We start from the raw sequence: 21,679 nt of genomic DNA, 5'->3' as shown, positions 1-21,679 counted from the left end.
AGAGAGAGAGAGAGAGAGAGAGAGAGATGCAAATCATGATATGTATGTCGATCCAGGATATATATATATATATATATATATATATATATATATATATATATATATATATATATATATATATATATCCTGGATCCACATACATATCATGATTTGCATCAAAATCTAATTCATTGTTCCTTGGCTCATGTCCAACTTTTTTTTTTATTTCATCAAAATCCGTTCAGTATTTTTTGAGTTATGTTGGGAACGAACAAACGGAGAAGAAAACGTTACCTCTTCCAACAAAGTTGCTGGAGGCAATGAATAAACAGACATATTGATTGATTAGTTCTGGGTTGTCGAGAAATCATCTGTTAAAACATGAGCGGATATACAGGTCGCTTTTATCTGGCAACCAGGTGTAAACGTCCATCCCTGAGTGCTGCTGCATGTGAAGGTTTTGCATAGGAGTACAGGAGCTCCGCCTAAAGCTGAGTGGGTAGGGCAAGAGTGAGAAAGGAGGATGAGCAAGGAGATTGAATAAAGCTCGCAAGCATTAACAGCAACTACTAAAGGAGAGCAGCGGGAGGAGAGAGAGAGAGAGAGAGAGAGAGAATGCTGTTCAATAGCAAACACACATCTGGACTGCTGAGCTCCAACGCGAGTTGGATAAGAGACTAAAGAGCAGGACTGAATCTCTTCTAAACCTTTTTTTTTTTTTTTTGCTTTGTGCTGCCTATAAGAGCCATCAGAAGAACATCTCACCCTGACACCATGCACTCTTCTGTTTATGTATTAGCACTTCTTTAGAGGTGTTTTGTTCCATTACTTAGTGAACACTTGGCTTTTCCCCAGGTGACACATGCTGTCTAACTGACTTGTTCTGATAGTCGGGAGAAGCTCGAACTGATAACTCTCAGCTCAATATGTACCAGGGACACCTGCAGGTAAGCAGCTGGTCTTTATCACTAACACAAATCCAACACTTCCAGGCTCCTGAGCGGTTTGATTATGATTATGATTGTGCATGATCAGCATTTTTTTTTCTTCTTGCATGTTGAGGACAGCGTGAAACAATGAGTGAAAAGTTGCTCCAGTGACCAGAGGATCAGCATGACCCTGATGTAGCTCAGAAATAAACATTACCAAGTGGTCCCTTTCCTTGTGGATGAGATGGTACCATGAAGCCAACAGCTTCTGTACCTCTTTTACCTGGGAAGGTGTATGTGGTTTACCTTTTAACTTGATTTTAGAAAGTTACATCTCTGATCCTTATTGTCGAATTATGTAATTTTTAAAAGTGACTTGTTCAGGGGGAAGATATATACACATTTCTTCTCTTTACATCTTTTTTTTTTTTTACCCCACTTCTATGTTGGGTTGATGTGGATAGGTTGAACCAATCCAGCAGTGGCAGCTTTTCAGTGCTGAGGCTCAAATTCAACAGTCGATCAGTCATTCAGAGCCTTCAGCCACCACTGTCCAGGGGGAATATACACAATAAACACTAAAGGTACAAAAGCTCTGGCTTTATTGTACCTCCGTAATGACAGGGAAAGTACCTTATTTCTGAGTGTGGGAAAACTGACACAATGATATACTGTAATAACTTGAATCAGGGGTGTTTGTGCAGGAAAATCACCAAACTGGGCTTGACTTTGAGCATACATGACCAGATATGGACCACACAGGAAAGAAAAAAAAAACTACAGCTGAATTTACAAGTTGCACCACAAACTCCTTGTTGAATATTGTTATATTAAAAACTTTTCATTTCTATCCATGTTTATCTGGGCAAAAATGGACGCTGAAAGTTACATGAGCTGAATGTCCAGAGTGCGGCATCATTTAGTAATTTTCCAGCTCTCACCACGTGATGCAAATTATCAGGTAATGACCAGGGTTAGGAGGTGTGTTAGAACAGGGTAGTGACCAAAGTGTGCTGGACTCCAGCTCTGCATCAAGAGTCTGTCCATTTCTGCCCTGCTCCAGCAGAGCTCAACTTGTGTGGATCCCTGAACTCAATTCTGTCTGGCCCATTTCCCACAAGCTAATCAGTGATTAGACACATTATTAAGTGCAATCTATGTAATTGACTTACAACCTTTTATTTTACCAGCTGGGCAGCAAAAGCAGGCTAAACACTATTGCTCATATACAGACTTCAGCATATTGACAGAAATGGCACAGTTAGCAACTCTTGCTTACACACAACAAAAATGCTACATTTACATAATGTGAGGTGTTGGATTTACTCTTGGCGTGATAAATTAACACCCAAGTCTGAATGGGCATGAATGAATATTTCAGCATTTGGTCTGTAGGTAGTAATGGAAGGTCAAGAAAAGTTGTTTAAAGAAGAACTGAAGGCAAATTTAAAATTTTTATTTCTCATTTTATTAAATATAGGAATGCATTTTTAATAGCTATTTTGTCACTGCTATAGCAAGTTATGAGTGTTTGAAATATGCTATGTAATATATCAGTCCATATGTCAAAGCAATGGCCATAAACAAGATTCGTTGAGACCTGTGTGAGACATCGTAGGACGGAAGTAAAACGTACAGCGGAAATCAAAGTGACCAACATCTGCCAACGTTGTCAAAAGACGCGCGCGCCCTCTTTCGAATGCTGATGTAATCAAGCCGGAAGTTTTGTTTGTTTTGATAGCAATCAGAAAAGTTTGAAAAAGTAGGCAGTCATCGTCATTTAGACTCCATTTTTGTGCAATATTCCGTTTGGAAAACAGTTTTCAAAATGGCAGCACTGACACCTGGCTGACACTTCACGTTTCAAAGTCTCGCACAAGTCTCATGTAGATCGCGTGGATAAGTGACACCTGCCATGGACCAAACGAACTAAATTCAACATGGCTAAAAACCGAATAGGCCAATAAGTAGAATATTTAATTGCAATTAGATGCCAATACGAGTCATGATATAAGGTTACTAAAACCGAAAACGTAATTGAATAACACGTTAATTAATAAATAAAGCAAGTTTAAAAATGACTTCAGTTCTCCTTTAAAGTCCATTTCGAGAACAAGCTGTAGATGAATATTTTTGTAGGGATGTTGTAAAGATGCCTGATCTTGATATCTAGTTTTTCACTTCTATCATAGACTACGTTCAGACTGCACCCTGAAACGACCCATATCCGATTTTTTTGCCCATATGCGACCTGTATCCGATTTGTTATTGACAATCTGAACGACACAGATCTGATTTTTTCACATGCGACCCAGGCCGCTTGGATATGTGGTCCTAAATCCGATGCATATCCGATATTTTCACATGCGACTGCAGTCTGACCGGACAGGTCGCATTCATGCGACCTACACGTCATCAACAAGAGACAAACGTCACTATTCTGCGTTGGCTAATCCCGCCTCTTTGGTGGAAAACAACAACATTTGTACAGTTTTCAGAATTTAAATAGACTTTTATAGAATTGATCAAGCTAATGGTGGATTTGGTAGGGACCTGGATGTTGATCTGTTAGCCTGATTAAATAAAACAGTTTCTATAACTGATTTATAACTTAAACCATCCTGTATTACAAGATTATAAGATTGTTCTTGAAATTTCCAGTAATTTGACACCTTCGGTCTCATTAGCCTGCTGCCCACATTAATCAGATTATTGTGTGAGTTCCGCCACCGCCACAAAAACCACATCGCCAGGTCTCGCCTCATCTCCATCGCAAACTGCACTGGTGTTTATGCACCTTGAGCCAGCGCTGAGAGAAGTTGCAGAATTCAGCTGGCTATAAACAATCTAAATAAATATTTATAAAAATGTAGAAGAAGTTTATTAATATGACGAAATAAATATGTGCAAATTATTAAGCCTGAATTAAGAGTTTGGTAATACAGCGGCCGTATCCCAAATGACTGCCTACTGAAGCTCGAGTGCACTATATAGAGTTTAAAAATCCATTACTTCCTAGTAACATGTAGTGCACTTATATAGAAATTAGAGAGACATTTAGGAGTCAACCCTCGTTACCAGGCTACACGTTTTCATTTCAGTTCAGAAACAAAAACACACACGAGACCTCACACTTTAACACTAACCAGATAATTAAACAAACAAACAAACAAAAAAGAAATCATTAAACTTGAAGAGTGCGCTTTTTTTTTGTTTACGTATTACGTAGATGTGCTTATTACGTGTCAATTTGCGCATGCGGGACACTTTTGGGTCGTTTTCCGTTCATATTGGAGATCGCATACAAGTCTCATATAATTGGTAATGTGAACGGCCTAACAAAAAAATCGGATTTCACAACAAATCGAATATGGGTCGTTTCAGGTTGCAGTCTGAACGTAGTGATAGTTGCCTGCTCTGAATAGTTAAATACAGTTTTAAAGAGCTTCAGATGGTATTGTAGCTTAGCATATGGGCTTAGAATACAAAGGATGGTTTATCTTTGTTGCAATTTTTTGTTAATCAAGAGTTTATTTTGAAAAATGTAATGACTGAGTGTCTGGCAGAATTCCCAGTGTTGAATGAACACCTATAGTGTTCAATTGCCTTCAGTGTTTATTTGTGTCCAACTGAAGACGCAGTGTTTATTGTTCCCTCTAGAGAGCAAGAGCCTTAAGTTTTGTTTTGTTTTTTTTTTCCCCTTCTGGATATGAATGGTGATAAAGCTCCTTTTAAATCAGCTCATCTCTGAACCCATACGATCTTATCAGGGATCATGTAGTAAGCACAGGTATGATGCATGGATTTGTTTAACAGTGCAGTTGTATATTTTTCAGTAGTGGATTTTGGGGGACGTTTATATAAGCTTGGCTTAAATTTACAGCATGTAAGATTTTTGAATTTCTCTGGTTGAAAAATGGCATCGTAAACAGCTTGAGCAAGATCATTCTGTGATGTGGGTTGCGCTGCGTTCTTTCTCTTGTGCACTTTAATCTCAAGGCTGTGAGTGTGCATGTTTAGATCGAATTCAAGCTTGTGTCCCATACCACACAATGCACAATAAGTCGTATGCCTAAATATTAACCTACATATTCACAACTTGCAATTAGTATCAGTAACAGTATCACTTACCTGCTATGAGGATAAAAATCAGTGTGGCTGTCAAAGTATCTGAATACCAGATAAAGAACAACAACTTGTCTCTTAGCTACCGTCAGCCTGTTAGCTCTAACTGTGACTGCAAGTAGTAGAACCCATGCAGCTCCAATCTCCCATGGTGTACCTGTGCTCATTGTGTAGAATCATAAACAGCATATATCCAACAGAATGAAGTAGTGATCGAGCATTAGCCAGCTAAAATATGAGCTCTAATTGAAGGTTGTTCCTCTATAAACTCATCACACTGAGTGAGACCAAGATGGTGGTGCATCTAGACGCAGTGGCTCAGTGCTCTTCCAACACTGAATCTCGTTGTACATGTACAATGACAAAAGGTATTCGCATTCGTATACCAGACCAAAGGCTGAATATCGGGGCTTTCCCTGAGGTACATCTCAGTTTATGGTGGTTTAGCCCACTGATAGTTTAGCGCCCAGTGTATTAGCCCTGTCTTCAGGGATCTTGCACGTTTGGCTAAAACACCATACGTGATTTTAGAAGGCATGACAAGAATCTCTTAATTCTGTTTCAGATCAGTTTATTCAATTCAGATGATCTTCAAAAGATCAACAAAAGCCAAAATATAACAAGTAGGAGAAATGAAACTTATGTTTTTGTGATTTGCTATGAAATCAGAGTGGTTTCGATTCTGTTTACATGCATGTCGATCTCATGTCGAAGTTAATACTGTCAGTAACGAAATCGTGACGTGAAGCACTTCAGTTCGGCTTTTCATCATACTTTGGAGAAAGGATTATTGCTTGTGTTTGTTTAACATCTGATATGTGACACGATTGCACATACTAAAGATAAGAGGAATTCAAAATCGCTCCAAATTATTACCGGCAATTATTCACATCAAACGGTACTGAAGAGGAGAATTCAACATCGCACCGAATTATTACTGGCGAAACATAATACGTTTCACAGAATGACGATCGCATCTTTAGAATGCCCTCTGAAACTACTCTGTTGAGCTGCATACATTTAAACATGCAAACCCTTGATTTGATTCAGGTAGCTAGTGAGCTTCTTTAACGCCTTTAAAGCTAGACGGCCTTTCGATTTCATAAAATCGGTGAAATTTAGTTCCCTCTGAAATTTGGTCATTGTGATACATGTTTATTTCTGTAATATTGCCCAAAAAAACCAGGCCATTCTGTGGCTGGGAAGTCATTTAATTTGAGGGGATTCCCTAGCAAATGACGTTCATGAAATTGCTCACTTCGCGCAGTCAAGCAGACAGAGGAAGTCCGTGTGCACATGCACAGGTTTACCTTCTTCTTTTATTGGGTTTTACGGCAGCTGGCATTCACAGTGTTGCATTACTACCATCTACAGGTTTACCTTTGACCGTGCACTGACGGTTACATCATTCTGTTGCTAAACGAACAACTGATCACACCGAGGTGCTCGCTGACCGCTGATATTTCTTAGTTTGGTCTTGCATTTCCTTTCCTTCGCAACATAACGTCTTTTCTTCTTGCTTTCCATTACTGTAGTCGGTCTTTCATGTTTCATTCACACACTCACGTCCTCCATTTTTCTTTCCTGTTTCAGATTTGTATGCCGCAATGCCTTGTGTGAACAGGGAAAGCCCACCACGTGATGCAAGACGTAGTATCTTGAATTGGGTCTTGGTGAAGCAGGAAAAAATAGCAGAGAATTTCGGGCCATGTGGCCCTACATTCATTAATTGTTCTATTAAATAAGAAACCTAATAAAATTGGAAGTCTGTGATTCAAATTCAGTAGCTTTCAGTCCACTAAACAAAAATAATTGGGTGTCAGGGAAAATTCTTTTTATGACCTAAACTTGAAAAATCTGAAAGGCAGTCTACCTTTAAGTTAATTTACATAAGTCAAATGAAAAATCCCGTCAAAAACTTCAAGTTCAAACTTTTCTTTAAAAAGCTCTGTCCTCTTTAAATCTAGAATGATCAATCATAGACATATTTTAGATTAACTTTATTCACATTTAAACATGGGGCTAAATCAAATGAAGATGGGGCCAAAACGCTTGAAGATGGGGCGAATACACTGGGGGCTAAACCACTGGATACCCACATCTCCGAGCCTGCTAGCTCTAGCCAATTAGATGAACTAGAATGTAGAGAACAAAACCTTAATGTCAGGTTGTTTCCAGTGTGGTTTTTTTTTTTTGTTTTGTTAACCCAGTTTGTGTTCTCTGTGTATTTTGGCATTGAATATGTACTTTTTATTCATCGGCTTGGCACAAACCAGAGAGTGTTCCACAGATTATGCGAGCAGAGGGCTCAAATTACTCACTCTCACTGGACATAAGAGTTTACAACCACAAAAAATGGAAAAATTAAGTGACACCTCTGCCTGTCACAATCTGGCTCTTATGACTTCTGTAGCATAACCACTCAAGTGGGTAACAATATTAACTTGTGTCATTAATCATTCCAAAGCTTCCCACGAAATTGGAGAACAAAAAATGCCTTACCTGTTTGTCAAGGAAAAGGCTATAGTGCTATCGGTTCCTCTTTCAGTTTAAGATCAGTCTCTTTCAAGCTCTCACTTTTGTTTTTAACACTTACTCTCTCCTGCTTGGCTACAGCTCCTGCCAGTCACCATACAGTTGGACTTGTTTCAAGCCTGAAATTGGAGCAGGATGATGTTTGATGGGCAGCATGGTGGTGCAGTGGTTAGTCCTGTCAGCTTACAGCAAGCAGGTTCTGGGTTCAAACCTGCTCATCGACCAGAGTGTTTCTGTGTGGAGTTTGCATGTTCTCCCCATGCCTGTGTGGGTTTCCTCAGGGTGCTCTGGTTTCCTCCCACAGTCCAAAGGCATGTGGATTAGGTCAGCTGGCTACTCTAAATTGACTACTTTCACATTACCCATAATGCTTTGCACCTTGGGGGAGGAAACCAAAATATAAACAAACTAAAACAACATGGTGTTACACACTGACAGTAATCTTTCGAATTTAAATCTCCCCAAAACCTTCAAAGAAGTGTCAAAACTAACTAAACCAAAGCTTAAAGAAATCTGCAAAGCCTTTTCTGTAGACTTCGAGAAATCAGTCAGTAAAAAAGCGTTTGGAAATATCGTATCGAACGCTTTGAACATCTCTACTTCGGGTGACAGTGAGTCAACAGCCTTCTTCGTCTGTCAACATGGTTGTTCCAACAATTACTTACCTGCAGAAGTTTAAAGATTGGCAGAAGAGCTTTGAAAAATTGGCAGAAGAGCTTCGAAAGACTGACACTGATCATAGAAGAAACCACAGTGAAATCATTTTTGCTGGGTGCTGGTTACGACGAGAAAGCTATAAGAAAATATAAAATGCTTTGTGAACAGGAACACAAGCAAGGAATTCACTCAGTTGAGTAAGTGCTGTAAACACAGCAGAACTGTCAATTTTATTTTTTAATTTTAAGTTGATTTTGATTTCCTTCACTCTGATTTTCCCCGAGCTTATATGCTACCAGATTACGACAATCTTTGGACTGTTAGAGCAAGTTGTTAGGACTACAGGGTCAAATATTACATTTGATCTACCTACATAAACACTAAACAGGGAAGGACATATAAGCTTACTTACGCTGCATCGTTTGCGCTTTGTTTTGGGAGTTGATCCTTCAATAAAGTTGTCCTTTTCAGTTCTTTGACTTGTCCATGTTTTTCAGTTTTCACACTTTTTATGACTAAACATAAAGACAGAGGGGTTGTAGGCTTCGTGACTTGGATCATCAGACTTTACTCCACCACTGAAGTGTACAGAACACAGTCGCGTGTCGTCTGTCGGCGAATTCTGTCTAACCCACGCTTTTCGACGCTTAGCTTCTTTAGGTATTCTATAAAACTTTAAATCAGCAAAAGTCTTTTTCCCCATGTGAATACGAAGAAACGACTGAGGTTATCTGACTTAGTAAACAAATATAGCATCTGGTTATCCCCCAAGATGCAAAGCATTATGGGTATGTAAAAGAGAATTGCCTGTAGGTGTGAATGTGACTATGAATGGTCGTTAGTCTCTGTGTTCATCCTGTCCAGGGTGTACCCCAGCTCTCACCCAGTGTCAGCTGGGATTGACTCCAGCTCACATATGTCTGTGCCATATGTGTCAGCCAGCTGTGCCACATATAACATGTGTACAAATTTATCACCACTTTCAACACTACTGGTGCTAACTGTGAATTACTATTACAGGATTATGTGGGAACACACTGAGTATTTTTTCACCCATGACTCACTAATCATCCATCCATTCATCCATCCATCCATCCATCCATTATCTGTAGCCGCTTATCCTGTCCTACAGGGTCGCAGGCAAGCTGGAGCCTATCCCAGCTGACTATGGGCGAGAGGCGGGGTACACCCTGGACAAGTCGCCAGGTCATCGCAGGGCTAACACATAGACACAGACAACCATTCACGCTCACATTCACACCTACGGTCAATTTAGAGCCACCAATTAGTCTAACCTGCATGTCTTTGGACTGTGGGGGAAACTGGAGCACCTGGAGGAAACCCACGCGGACACGGGAAGAACATGCAAACTCCACACAGAAAGGCCCTCACTGGCCGCTGGGCTCGAACCTAGGACCTTCTTGCTGTGAGGTGACAGTGCTAACCACTACACCACTGTGCCGCCCTCTCACTAATCATATTTTTGTTTTTTATTTTTAACAAAAAAAAAATCATATCTATTTAAATCAGCACTGGGGATATTACTTTACAGTTATGAATAATCCCCCTACCACATAATCTACCAGCACAGCCTGAATGCAGGCATATAAACACATAAACCATTAAATAATCCCAATAAGAAGTCATAAGGCAGATTCTACCGTAACTGGATCCATTAACCACTTGCCCACAAAATAAGAAATTTTTCTTGTCCTTTTTTCAGTGAGGTAATATTTTCAAGATTGAAAATATGGTATTTGGTCTTCTAAAACAGCACGTCATTTAAAAATACACTGAGTATATCAATAAAAGATTTTTAAAGAATAAAGTTCTATTTCTTTGACATATCTGACAGACATAACTCTCATTTTAAAAATTCCTTTCATTATCCCTGTTGCTATCGTCAGTGAATTTCTGTCAGATGACCTGACAATGACTCAGCCATTATGGATCTTTGGTAGTTATCGTATGGAAGCAGGCTTTATAATTTTTGGGTGTCAACAGATAGAGTTGAAATAGATTAACAGCGAAAAAACTATTTCGTTCACGAGAGAAGCCCACAGTTATTTTTAAAAAATGCTATCATCAGTCTGTCAGTCAAATGCACCTGACGATAGCAAAATTCAAGCCCTCACCACGCACATGTTGACTGACGCAAAGAGGAAATTCTACTGCGCATGATTTTTGTGACAGCAGACATTTATTTCTGGGCAAGACTTGGAGTTCTGACAGCTAGATTTCATCAAATAAATCAAGGTAAGATTTTCAGTCAGCTATCCTGACGATAGAAATTTTTGACGATAGAAACATTGAGAATATATTTGTGCATTCATATTTAAATTTTTCTGGAGGAAAACTATCGTAAGTTGAGATAAATCAGAGCCACTTGCGACCCTTTCAGCCGACAGGTCATTTCAATGTGTTATTTCCCTGCGAAAGTGACACAGTCGTGTCTGTCGTCACTGTTCTGACAATTATTGTTGATATTTCAATTTTGAAAATAAATTTTATCTTTTTTATTTCAATATTTTATTTTATTATTTGGTTCTAGTGATGAGGTATTTAATATTATTACTAAATTTGTCAGATTAATAATGTAAGAAACAGTTTTGTTGCTATTGTCATCTAGAGTGTCTGTCAGAATATGATGGTAGACATTAGTTTGTCTGTCAGATTTTGATGATAGAAACCGATGTGTTTCTATTGTCATTTAGCATGTCTGTCATGTCAGGCTTTTTTAAATTGGTTACCAGGACTACTGTCTTAAAATTTACTGTGAATGTCCAAGACCCCAAATGCTACTAGAAAAACTTAATAGAATGATCAAAATAATCAATTCAGCAATTTAAGGAGATGGGACTTAACTGGCCTTTGTTATGGTAGAATCTTCCATAATGCTTTACAAAGATTTATAATTGCAAGACTACAATCACAGGTCTGCCGCTTCATATGCCATAGGTTTTGTCAAACCAAATATAAAATTTCACAATGAACATAGTATAATGTAAGAAAAATAATTGTTGTTTACAGAGCACATTTTCCTACAAGAACTGAGTTAAGATCCTGGAAGTAATTTTTTTCAGCACTTTTAAACCTTTTTATAGGCAGATTTGTGAATATCTCATCTCATCTCATCTCATCATCTCTAGCCGCTTTATCCTTCTACAGGGTCGCAGGCAAGCTGGAGCCTATCCCAGCTGACTACGGGCGAAAGGCGGGGTACACCCTGGACAAGTCGCCAGGTCATCACAGGGCTGACACATAGACACAGACAACCATTCACACTCACATTCACACCTACGGTCAATTTAGAGTCACCAGTTAACCTAACCTGCATGTCTTTGGACTGTGGGGGAAACCGGAGCACCCGGAGGAAACCCACGCGGACACGGGGAGAACATGCAAACTCCGCACAGAAAGGCCCTCGCCGGCCCCGGGGCTCGAACTCAGGACCTTCTTGCTGTGAGGCGACAGCGCTAACCACTACACCACCGTGCCGCCCCGATTTGTGAATATGATGAAATAAAATACCTGTTATTATTCATCTGAACCAGTTGTTCTGCAGTTCAGAAACATAGAAAGCCCAGCTGATGTATACTTGAGGGTTACAAAACACCGGCTAGAGCTTCAGTGCTTATCATTTCAGGCACTGAAGAATGAGCAAGGCTAACATTTTCCCTGTCGGGTAAAAAGGCAGTGCATAGGTAAATGTCCCCTCAGGGAAAATCAGATGTTGTATTTGTACTTTACAGAGGCATAGCTGCAAAAACACTCATAAGCAGATGGACTTGTGTTAATATTGGCAGCTGAGTGTTCCTTGGAAAAATCTCTAAGTATATACTGAGCACTATCTTTAACCCAGTATCATATTTTCACATATCATAGGTTTTTATACATTATGGAATGAAAAGTGAGATTTCAGCAATAAATGTGCATTTATTACAAATTGTAAATTCCAAATTTAATAAATAAAAGTTTGTATAAACCTCATAAAGAGTTAAAGTAAAGGAAATTTTGAAATTACAGGATTATGAAATGTCATCATTATACATTAATACAAGATGTTCTAGATGAAAAAATTAAGCGGACTTTAGCTTAAAAAACATGTTAAAGTTGTAACATCAGTCCGTTGGGCCATTTCCCCGGGCATGGCCATACTGGATTAGCCAGATACATGGCTATTAGGAGACGAAAATGAGGGTGGCGCTGTGTGATGTAGAATTCCGCATGACAGCATACCGTGCCACGCATCAAACGGATGGAAGATAAGCAGATGAATATTTTTTAAAAGATTTTTAAAAATAAACAGGCAATAAACTAGCCACTACTTTATTTTGATTCCTTTTCTAATACTGCATTGCCATAATTTTTGTGGAAAAATGCAAACAAATTGACCGAGTAGTCACGCTAGATCATAACATTATACTATAGTCTAGTTGTCACAACAGGAGGACTCTCAGACGCGCTTTGGACAGCACACACTCTGAATTGACTCACACCTGCACGAGATTAAGGTGCGGTCAGCACTCCGATATAAGGACTCAGAATGCAGACTTACTTTGCGAAGCATTGCACTGTTGTGACACATCACCGAGCCTTGTTTCCTGATTGATTTCCTGGTTTCTGTTTCCTGTTCCTCATTTTTGACCCTGCTTCTGTCTATGAGATTCTGTTTGTGCCTCGCTTGACCTTTTGCCTGTTTTAGCGTTCACAATATATGCCTGCCGATTTGGACTGCTTGCCTGTCTGCACTTTTCTTTATAATAAAGATCTTCTGCACATACATAAGTCTCCAACCATTCCTGACAGAATACTTCACTTCGCTGACAGAATACTTCACCCTGCTGACACTAGTATAGCATGCACTTGTACACCTCCGCTGTGCTCGTGGAAAATTACATCATGCACGATGGAGTTATGGCGGCCTCCCTGACAAAAAACAGTCTTGTCTATTTTCATCATTTTAGTGGTTATATCGTTAAGAACTAATTCAGCATGCAGCTTTTTTTAAATAAAGGACAGACATAAAGACCGACTTTTAGCTCAATTTGTTTATTTGCGAAATATTTTCTTTAAGGTGAGGGACTGAGGATCAGTTCTGGTTATTGTTTTCGCGCAACCTCATTGGAAAATCCTAGAAACTGATCTCCACTTATTACAGTTTCTGTGACAGATACACAGTCCAGAGTGACAAAGCCATAATAAACAGCCACCTCACCTAACACATTAGTCAGCATCGGAAATCAATATTTCCCAATGGCTCCCTCTCGACTGAGTTACTCTTGTCATGTCAGCAGTTCTCTTTTTAACTACAGCATAATTATATTAATTAATGCTATTTTAGTGACACTTACCAGACATGTATCTGCTTGTGCTTAATAAAGTACAATACGACACAAACAAGCCTGTCAATGACAATCTTTTACTGGAAAAAGATCCATCACTTCACTAGATATCTAATCTGGTTTTATGAGACAGAGAACGAGTCTGGTCTCTGTGTTGGTTTTTATTTGTGGTCAACAAACAAGCATGCAAGATGGCTTGACTGAAAGATTGAAAGAGGCATAAAACCGATCATTTCAGAAGCAATGGCAATTACTTAGATTATAGCTTGTAGTAGTGATCCAGTGATCAGGGTTTAGGTGATTAGCTTTTGGTGCTTTGAGTTGGCTGAGACCGTTCAGTGTGACTATCATGAGTAATCAGAAAGCCCTTATCTGCAGCAGTGATCTTTCCATCTCACTCTTGGCATCGTTGCTATACCCTGCTGTCTGGAACAGATAAAACACCTTGTGTAACTTCTATTGTGTATTTGTGCATTTTCTATTGTGTTCCTGAATTCGTGTGAGCTTTATAATCCTGATATCGGTTCATGTGTTTGAAATGCTTGCCATTTGCATGGTTCAATTATCTCAAGCAAGCTTCACCGAGTGGCAAGCTGATGTGTGAGGAAGCCTGGGAAAACCTTACAAATGGTGAAATTTCGATATTTGTTGAAGAAGAAGAAGCTTTTATTTGTCACATGCACTCTCAAGCACAGTGAAATTCGTTCTCTGCATTTAACCCATCTGAAGCAGTGAACACACACATACACAAACACAAGTGAGCAATGAGCATACACACATACCCAGAGCAGTGAGCAGCTATGCTACAGCACCCAGGGAGCAGTTGGGGTTCAGGTGCCATGTTCAAAGGCACTTCAGCCCAAGGCCGCCCCATGTTAACCTAACCACGTCTTTGAACTTTGGATTGTGGGGGAAACCGGAGCACCCAGAGGAAACCCACGCAGACACAGGGAGAACATGCAAACTCCACACAGAAAGGACCCCATCAGCTGCTGGGCTCAAATCCAGAACCTACTTGCTGTGAGGCGATAGTGCTAACCACTACACTACCGTGCCACCCATAGTTATGAAATCTACAGGCTTTTCCTTAACTGCAATAGTTTCTCTTTTGCATGTATTGTAATCAGAAGTAATGTTATGTTCTAGCACTTTAAAGTCTGGTTAAAGCTAGACGGCCTTTCAATTTCATAAAATCGGTGAAATTTAGATCCCTCTGAAATTTGGTCATTGAGATGTTTATTTCTGTAATATCTCAAAAAAACAGGCCATTCTGTGGCTGGGAAGTTATTTAATTTGAGGGGATTCCCCAGCGCATGAAATCACTCCATTCGCGCAGTCCAGCAGACAGAGGAAGTCCGTGTGCGCACGCGCAGGTTTACCTTGACCGTGCACTGACAGTTACATCATGTCACTAAACGAACAGCTGATCACACCAAGGTGCTCGCTGACCGCCGATATTTCTTAGTTTGGTCCTGTGTTTCCTTTCCTTCGCAACATAACGTCTTTTCTTCTCGCTTTCCATTACTGTAGTCGGTCTTTCACATTTCATTCGCACACTCACATCCTCCATTTTTCTCTCCTGTTTCAGATTTGTATCCCACAATGCCTTGTGTGAACGGGGAAAGCTCACCACGTGATACATGACGTAGTATCTTGAATTGGGTCATAGTGAAGCAGGAAAAAATAGTGGAGAATTTAGGGACACGTGGTCCTACATTCATTAATTGTTCTATTTAAAAAAAATAAAATAAAATTGGAAGTCTGTGATTCGGATTATGTAGCTTTCAGTCCACTAAACAAAAATAATTGAGTGTCGGGGGGGATATTTTTTTTTTTTTAATGACCTAAACTTGAAAAATCGGAAAGGCAGTCTAGCTTTAAGTGAAATGGATAAAAATTGCATTGAAAGATTCCATTCGGATTCTAGCACAGGATCATTACAGTATCATCACAGATGTTTTGAGAGCTGTTATCTGATTACATACTGAACCAATATAAAGTATGTCCGTTTTTCTATGGCACATAACTACCCAAGAGTTCACTGAACCTAACCATCAATGTGATAAACTATGATTGTCAGGCAAGTTTGAGGAAATTGCACATAGCTAGCAAGGTTTTAGACATCTTTGGATGAACTGACTGTTTTTACCCCTGACTTTTTAAACTGTCTTTTTTATCTGACATGGTCTTTGCAGAAAGATATCTTAGTCAAGATTAAACAAAAAAATCCAAGCATTTCAACTTTTTTTCTTTTCTTTTTTTTTTTTGCTGTAGTATATTTATGGTCAAAGACAGAAAAACCTTATTTTATTTTTTCTTCCCAAATCTTAATCGCAACAGCATGGAGTTTCTCAGAGCAGCAGACATTTTTTTTTTCTATGAATCTGTATTTAGTATTTCTCTTTAACAGTTCTCATTTAGAAAGCAAGAGAATGAATCATTCGTTGCTGAGCTTGAACAGTGAAATCTCTACTATTATGTCTGTTATTGTTTCTCATCTCGTGTGGATTTTCTTACCAGTATTCCTGCTCAGCATTAGCATTAGTTTTCTATAACAGTATCATGCATGCATTTCCTTGCCCATAAACTTCTCTCATATAAATAAGCAGTGAGTCATTGTGAGTTTGAAGAAAGTGTGTGCGGAATTTGTAATATCGCAACATTATCCCCTGATGTGCAAGAAGATCAAGTTGCATTCATGAGGAGACTGAAACTGCACTAAAACTCTGACTGAAACAAACTTTTTGTGTATTTCTGTACTGCATGTGTCTCTCTAAATTTTCTGAAACCTTAAATGCTGAGGATTCAGTCCTCTTGAGCCTGTTTAATCTTTTGTGCCTTGATGAGACTGTGGTGGGGTTTACATTAGACCGTATCAGTGGATCATCAGATTAACGTTTTTAAAACGATTAGTGTGCACACAGCAACACCAATACACGATTCGCGTGCACACAGCAACACCAATACACGGATACGCTCGGCTCCGCAGGCATCCTGTGCTCCAAATCACTCCGCCCTGAACAGCGAGTGCCCTCTGGAGGGTGCGCACTCCGGCCCTGCGCAGCTCACAGAGCGCGCGAGTGAAGTGCACAAGCCACGATTCGGGACTGAGCCGCTGTGTGTGTGATCCCAGTGCACATCACTTACCACTTGCAAGTGGAAGGATGGCAAGCCTAAAGACAATCATAACTACACAATGGGCAGTATTTGCATCAGTATTTGCAGTATTTTCATACTTTTATACTCTTTAATGAAAGGTGATACAAGGCGGAAGTCCGCGCCGTTTTTCAGCAGTCGTGTCACATGACCAACACCAGCGAATCAGGAAGGTGGATGTCACAGTGACGTTGTCCAATGACGACGCCAGCTAGAGCTCAGCACAGCGTATCCGCGTATTCTCAATGTTTACACAGCACCGGACCAGACACGATCTGGATTGAATACGTGGACCCTGGCGGATTCCCGTTTCCCGGCGTTTCCAGGAGGGTTAATATAAACAGACAGTGCATCCACGAAGAAAACGAGACAGATACGGTCTAATGTAAACTTGGCCTGTGTTTTGGTGCTATAGTGCGCTGATAGCTCAGAAGGGGCTCTTTCTTGTTGCCTTTAACTGCACTGTCTATGAAAGTGATGGAGCGTGTGGCACATGTTGGGGAGAAGTGCAGCAGCCCATCTGGAGCTCTCACACAATGAAACCTCTAGAGACACCTTACAAGACACTTGAGAAATATCATGGCGTTTAGGTTTGGATGTGTGTATAACTTGTCTGGGTGAGTGGTGTTGCAGTATTTTGCAGTGTTTTACAACCAGGTTGGTGAGACCCCACAATGATCAGGGCTATTGACTTATGAAAAATGGGCCTCATGACCTTTCTGAGTTCCCTCTGGAGAGAAAGAGGCTTAATAAGTTTTTCTTCTGGATATGAATGCTGGTATTGAGCCTAATAAATCATAAATCAACCTAAACAAATTAGCTGATTTCTGAATAGACATGACTGATCTTATCAGCTGTCACATAGCAACCAGAGTTGATTTGTTTAAAGGAGAACTGAAGGCAAAATTTTTTATCATCAAAATTATATTTATCTAATTTTATTAAATATAGGAATGCATTTTTGATAGCTATTTTGTCACTGCTATAGCAAGTTATGAGTGTTTGAAATATGCTATGTAATATCAGTCCATATGTCAAAGCAATGGCCGTAAACGAGATTCATTGAGACCTGTGCGAGACGTCGGAGGATGGAAGTAAAATGCACAGCGGAAATCAAAGTGAACAACATCTGCCAACGTTGTCAAAAGACGCGCACGCCCTTTTCCGAATGCTGATGCAATCAAGCCGGAAGTTTTGTTTGTTTGATAGCAATCAGGAAAGTTTGAAAACAAATAGGCAGTAATTGTCATTTAAACTCATTTTTGTACAATATGTCATTTGGAAAACAGTTTTCAAAATGGCGGCACTGACACCTGGCTGACACTTCACGTTTCGAAGTCTCACACAAGTCTCGTGAAAATCACATGGATAAGTGACGCCTGCCGTGGACCAAACAAACTAAATTCAACATGGCTAAAAACCGAATAGGCCGATAAGTATAATATTTAATTGCAATTAGTTGCCAATACGAGTCGTGATATAAGGTTAAAAACCGAAAACGTAATTGAATAACACGTTAATTAAGCAATAAAGCAAGTTTAAAAATGACTTCAGTTCTCCTTTAAGAGTTCATTTAAAGGCCTATATTCTATTGTTTTTAGTATTTTATTGAGTCTGTGTTTTGTATTTTAAATCAAGTGATTCCAAGTTTTAACTGGCTAACACTACAGTTATTAGCAATGCAAAGATAATTTTCACGACAAACTATAGTTCATATATTACCATAGACCACACCGACAAGTCTGTCTAAGGTTGTTTAACAACTTTCACACTTTTTTCAACAAGCGTACGTGCCATCAGTATGATGCTGATTATTTCCTTTCCTTTAAAAGCTTCCTTTGCTTGTTAGTCGCATTAGCCTTCGAGCTAGACATGCATTTCTTGTGTGTGTAGATAACACTGCTGACACATAGTAAAATGCTGCGTTGCTTTCTGAAGTTTCAATAACTGAGTCTGCTGAGAATTCTACAATAAAGAGAGATAGATGACAGCTTTTCAAAGACTAAAATCAGCAGACCATCTGTCTCACTCAAGGTGTGCTGTCTGCTGGCAAGTATAATTACAGTGCTGAGTCAAGGAGACCATTAGTGCATTCATCTCAGTGCTTTCCCTCTCACTCAAAGCTTTTGATATGCTGACTCACCATTATGAGAACTGCTCTTCTGTGGGGGAAACATTTATTTTTTTAATATTATGTAAACGACGATTAGGTTGAGTATGTCACTTCTCTTGTGACCACTTACCTGAGAGGACGAAATGCAAGGCTAGCTCAGGAGATATTGTACAGAAGAAAAGGAAGAAGCAGGTGGAGAGCAAGGCAGAGCATTTAATGCCTCTGGAGAAAAAAAAAGTGTGCGCCATGGAATCTCGATCTTGTTAATTTTCTTCAGAGCCATTGAATAAGATATCAGTACCTTATGCTAGAGATGTTCCATAATATAATAAATAGAAGAAGAAGAAGAAGAAGAAGCCTTTATTTATCACACGTACACTCAAACACAGACTTAAGCCAGTATCTCACTGGGCTGCGACAGCTTGCGACAAATTGCGATCGTCATTCGCAAGAGAGTTTCAAAAGTGTCTTGAAACATTCGCAGGGTTTCTCAGTTTCCTCACAAAGTCGCAAAGTGTCGCTCCTTCGTCGCTGAAATTTTGAACATGTTCAAAAAATTCGTGCGACAATTTCTCTCAAAATAGCCGCAAATGCGTCGCTGGTGTCACAAAGCCGTCGCGAACCCTTCTCAAGTCAATTTCCGCAAGGCTTCCTCTACTTCCCTGCCTGCCGAGCGAAAGCCGGGCTGCGACAGCCTGCGACTAGTTGGAGACACAACAATTGCGGTAAAATATGCGAATATCAATTCAGTGTGATTCCAAGTGAAAATTGTCGCTAATTTGCATATTTTATCTCAGTTGTTGTGTCTCCAACTAGTCGCAGGCTGTCGCAGCCCAGTGAGATACTACCCTTAAGCACACAGTGAAATTCGTCCTCTGCATTTAACCCATCTGAAGCAGTGAACACACACATGCTCACAGAAGTGAGCAATGAACACATACACATACCCAGAGCAGTGGACAGCTACAGTGGTGCTTGAAAGTTTGTGAACCCTTTAGGATTTTCTATATTTCTGCATAAATATGACCTAAAACATCATCAGATTTTCACACAAGTCCTAAAAATAGACAAAGAGAACCCAGTTAAACAAATGAGACAAAAATATTATACTTGGTCATTTATTTATTGAGGAAAATGATCCAATGTTACATATCTATGAGTGGCAAAAGTATGTGAACCTCTAGGATTAGCAGTTCATTTGAAGGTGAAATTAGAGTCAGGTGTTTTCAATCAATGGGATGACAATCAGGTGTGAGTGGGCACCGTTTTATTTAAAGAACAGGGATCTATCAAAGTCTGATCTTCACAACACATGTTTGTGGAAGTGTATCATGGCACGAACAAAGGAGATTTCTGAGGACCTCAGAAAAAGCGTTGTTGATGCTCATCAAGCTGGAAAAGTTTACAAAACCATCTCTAAAGAGTTTGGACTCCACCAATCCGCAGTCAGACAGATTGTGTACAAATATAGGAAATTCAAGACTATTGTTACCCTCCCCAGGAGTGGTCGAACAACAAAGATCACTCCAAGAGCAAGGCGTGTAATAGCCGGCGAGGTCACAAAGGACCCCAGGGTAACTTCTAAGCAACTGAAGGCCTCTCTCACATTGGCTAATATTAATGTTGATGAGTCCACCATCAGGAGAACACTGAACAACAATGGTGTGCATGGCAGGGCTGCAAGGAGAAAGCCACTGCTCTCCAAAAAGAAAATTGCTGCTTGTCTGCGGTTTGGTAAAGATCACGTGGACAAGCCAGAAGGCTATTGGAAAAATGTTTTGTGGATGGATGAGACCAAAATAGAAATATTTGGTTTAAATGAGAAGCGTTATGTTTGGAGAAAGGAAAACACTGCATTCCAGCATAAGAACCTTATCCCATCTGTGAAACATGGTGGTGGTAGTATCATGGTTTGGGTCTGTTTTGCTGCATCTGGGCCAGGACGGCTTGCCATCATTGATGGAACAATGAATTCGGAATTATACAAACAAATTATAAAGGAAAATGTCAGGACATCTGTCCATGAACTGAATCTCAAAAGAAGGTGGGTCATGCAGCAAGACAACAACCCTAAGCACACAAGTTGTTCTACCAAAGAATGGTTAAAGAAGAATAAAGTTAATGTTTTGGAATGGCCAAGTCAAAGTCCTGACCTTAATCCAATCGAAATGTTGTGGAAGGACCTGAAGCAAGCAGTTCATGTGAGGAAACCCACCAACATCCCAGAGTTGAAGCTGTTCTGTACGGAGGAATGGGCTAAAATTCTTCCAAGCCGGTGTGCAGGACTGATCAACAGTTACCAGAAATGTTTAGTTGCAGTTATTCCTGCACAAGGGGATCACACCAGATACTGAAAGCAAAGGTTCACATACTTTTGCCACTCAGAGATATGTAATATTGGATCATTTTCCTCAATAAATAAATGACCAAGTATAATATTTTTGTCTCATTTGTTTAACTGGGTTCTCTTTATCTACTCTTAGGACTTGTGTGAAAATCTGATGATGTTTTAGGTCATATTTATGCAGGAATATAGAAAATTCTAAAGGGTTCACAAACTTTCAAGCACCACTGTATGCTACAGTGCCCGGGGAGCAGTTGTGGGTTAGGTGCCTTGTTCAAGGGCACTTCAGCCCAACCTTAAAGCCATGGCTGCCCCATGTTAACCTAACCACATGTCTTTGGACTGTGGAGGAAACCCACGCAGACACGGGGAGAACATGCAAACTCCACACAGAAAGGCCCCCACTGCCCACTGGGCTTGAACCCAGAACCTTTTTGCTGTGAGGTGACAGTGCTAACCACTACACCACCGTATGAAAACTTAAAATGTTGTGGGG

At 39.9% G+C, this 21,679-nt stretch overlaps 1 protein-coding gene across 2 annotated transcripts in view; it reads left to right on the top strand.

The window, feature by feature from the left end:
• Window positions 1–651: 651 nt before the first annotated feature.
• pex5la (peroxisomal biogenesis factor 5-like a) overlaps window positions 652–21,679 on the top strand; it is a 197,590-nt gene continuing 176,562 nt past the window's right edge. For both annotated transcript variants that reach the window (XM_060918341.1, XM_060918340.1), the window contains exon 1: window positions 652–926. In XM_060918341.1, the coding sequence (XP_060774324.1) occupies window positions 906–926 (21 nt within the window). In that variant the 5' untranslated portion in view covers window positions 652–905. The remainder of the gene's footprint in view (window positions 927–21,679) is intronic.

Source organism: Neoarius graeffei, chromosome 4 (genome assembly GCF_027579695.1).
Source record: "Neoarius graeffei isolate fNeoGra1 chromosome 4, fNeoGra1.pri, whole genome shotgun sequence".
In the NCBI taxonomy this organism is placed as follows: Eukaryota; Metazoa; Chordata; class Actinopteri; order Siluriformes; family Ariidae; genus Neoarius; species Neoarius graeffei.
This window is presented reverse-complemented; position numbering and strand designations above follow the sequence as displayed.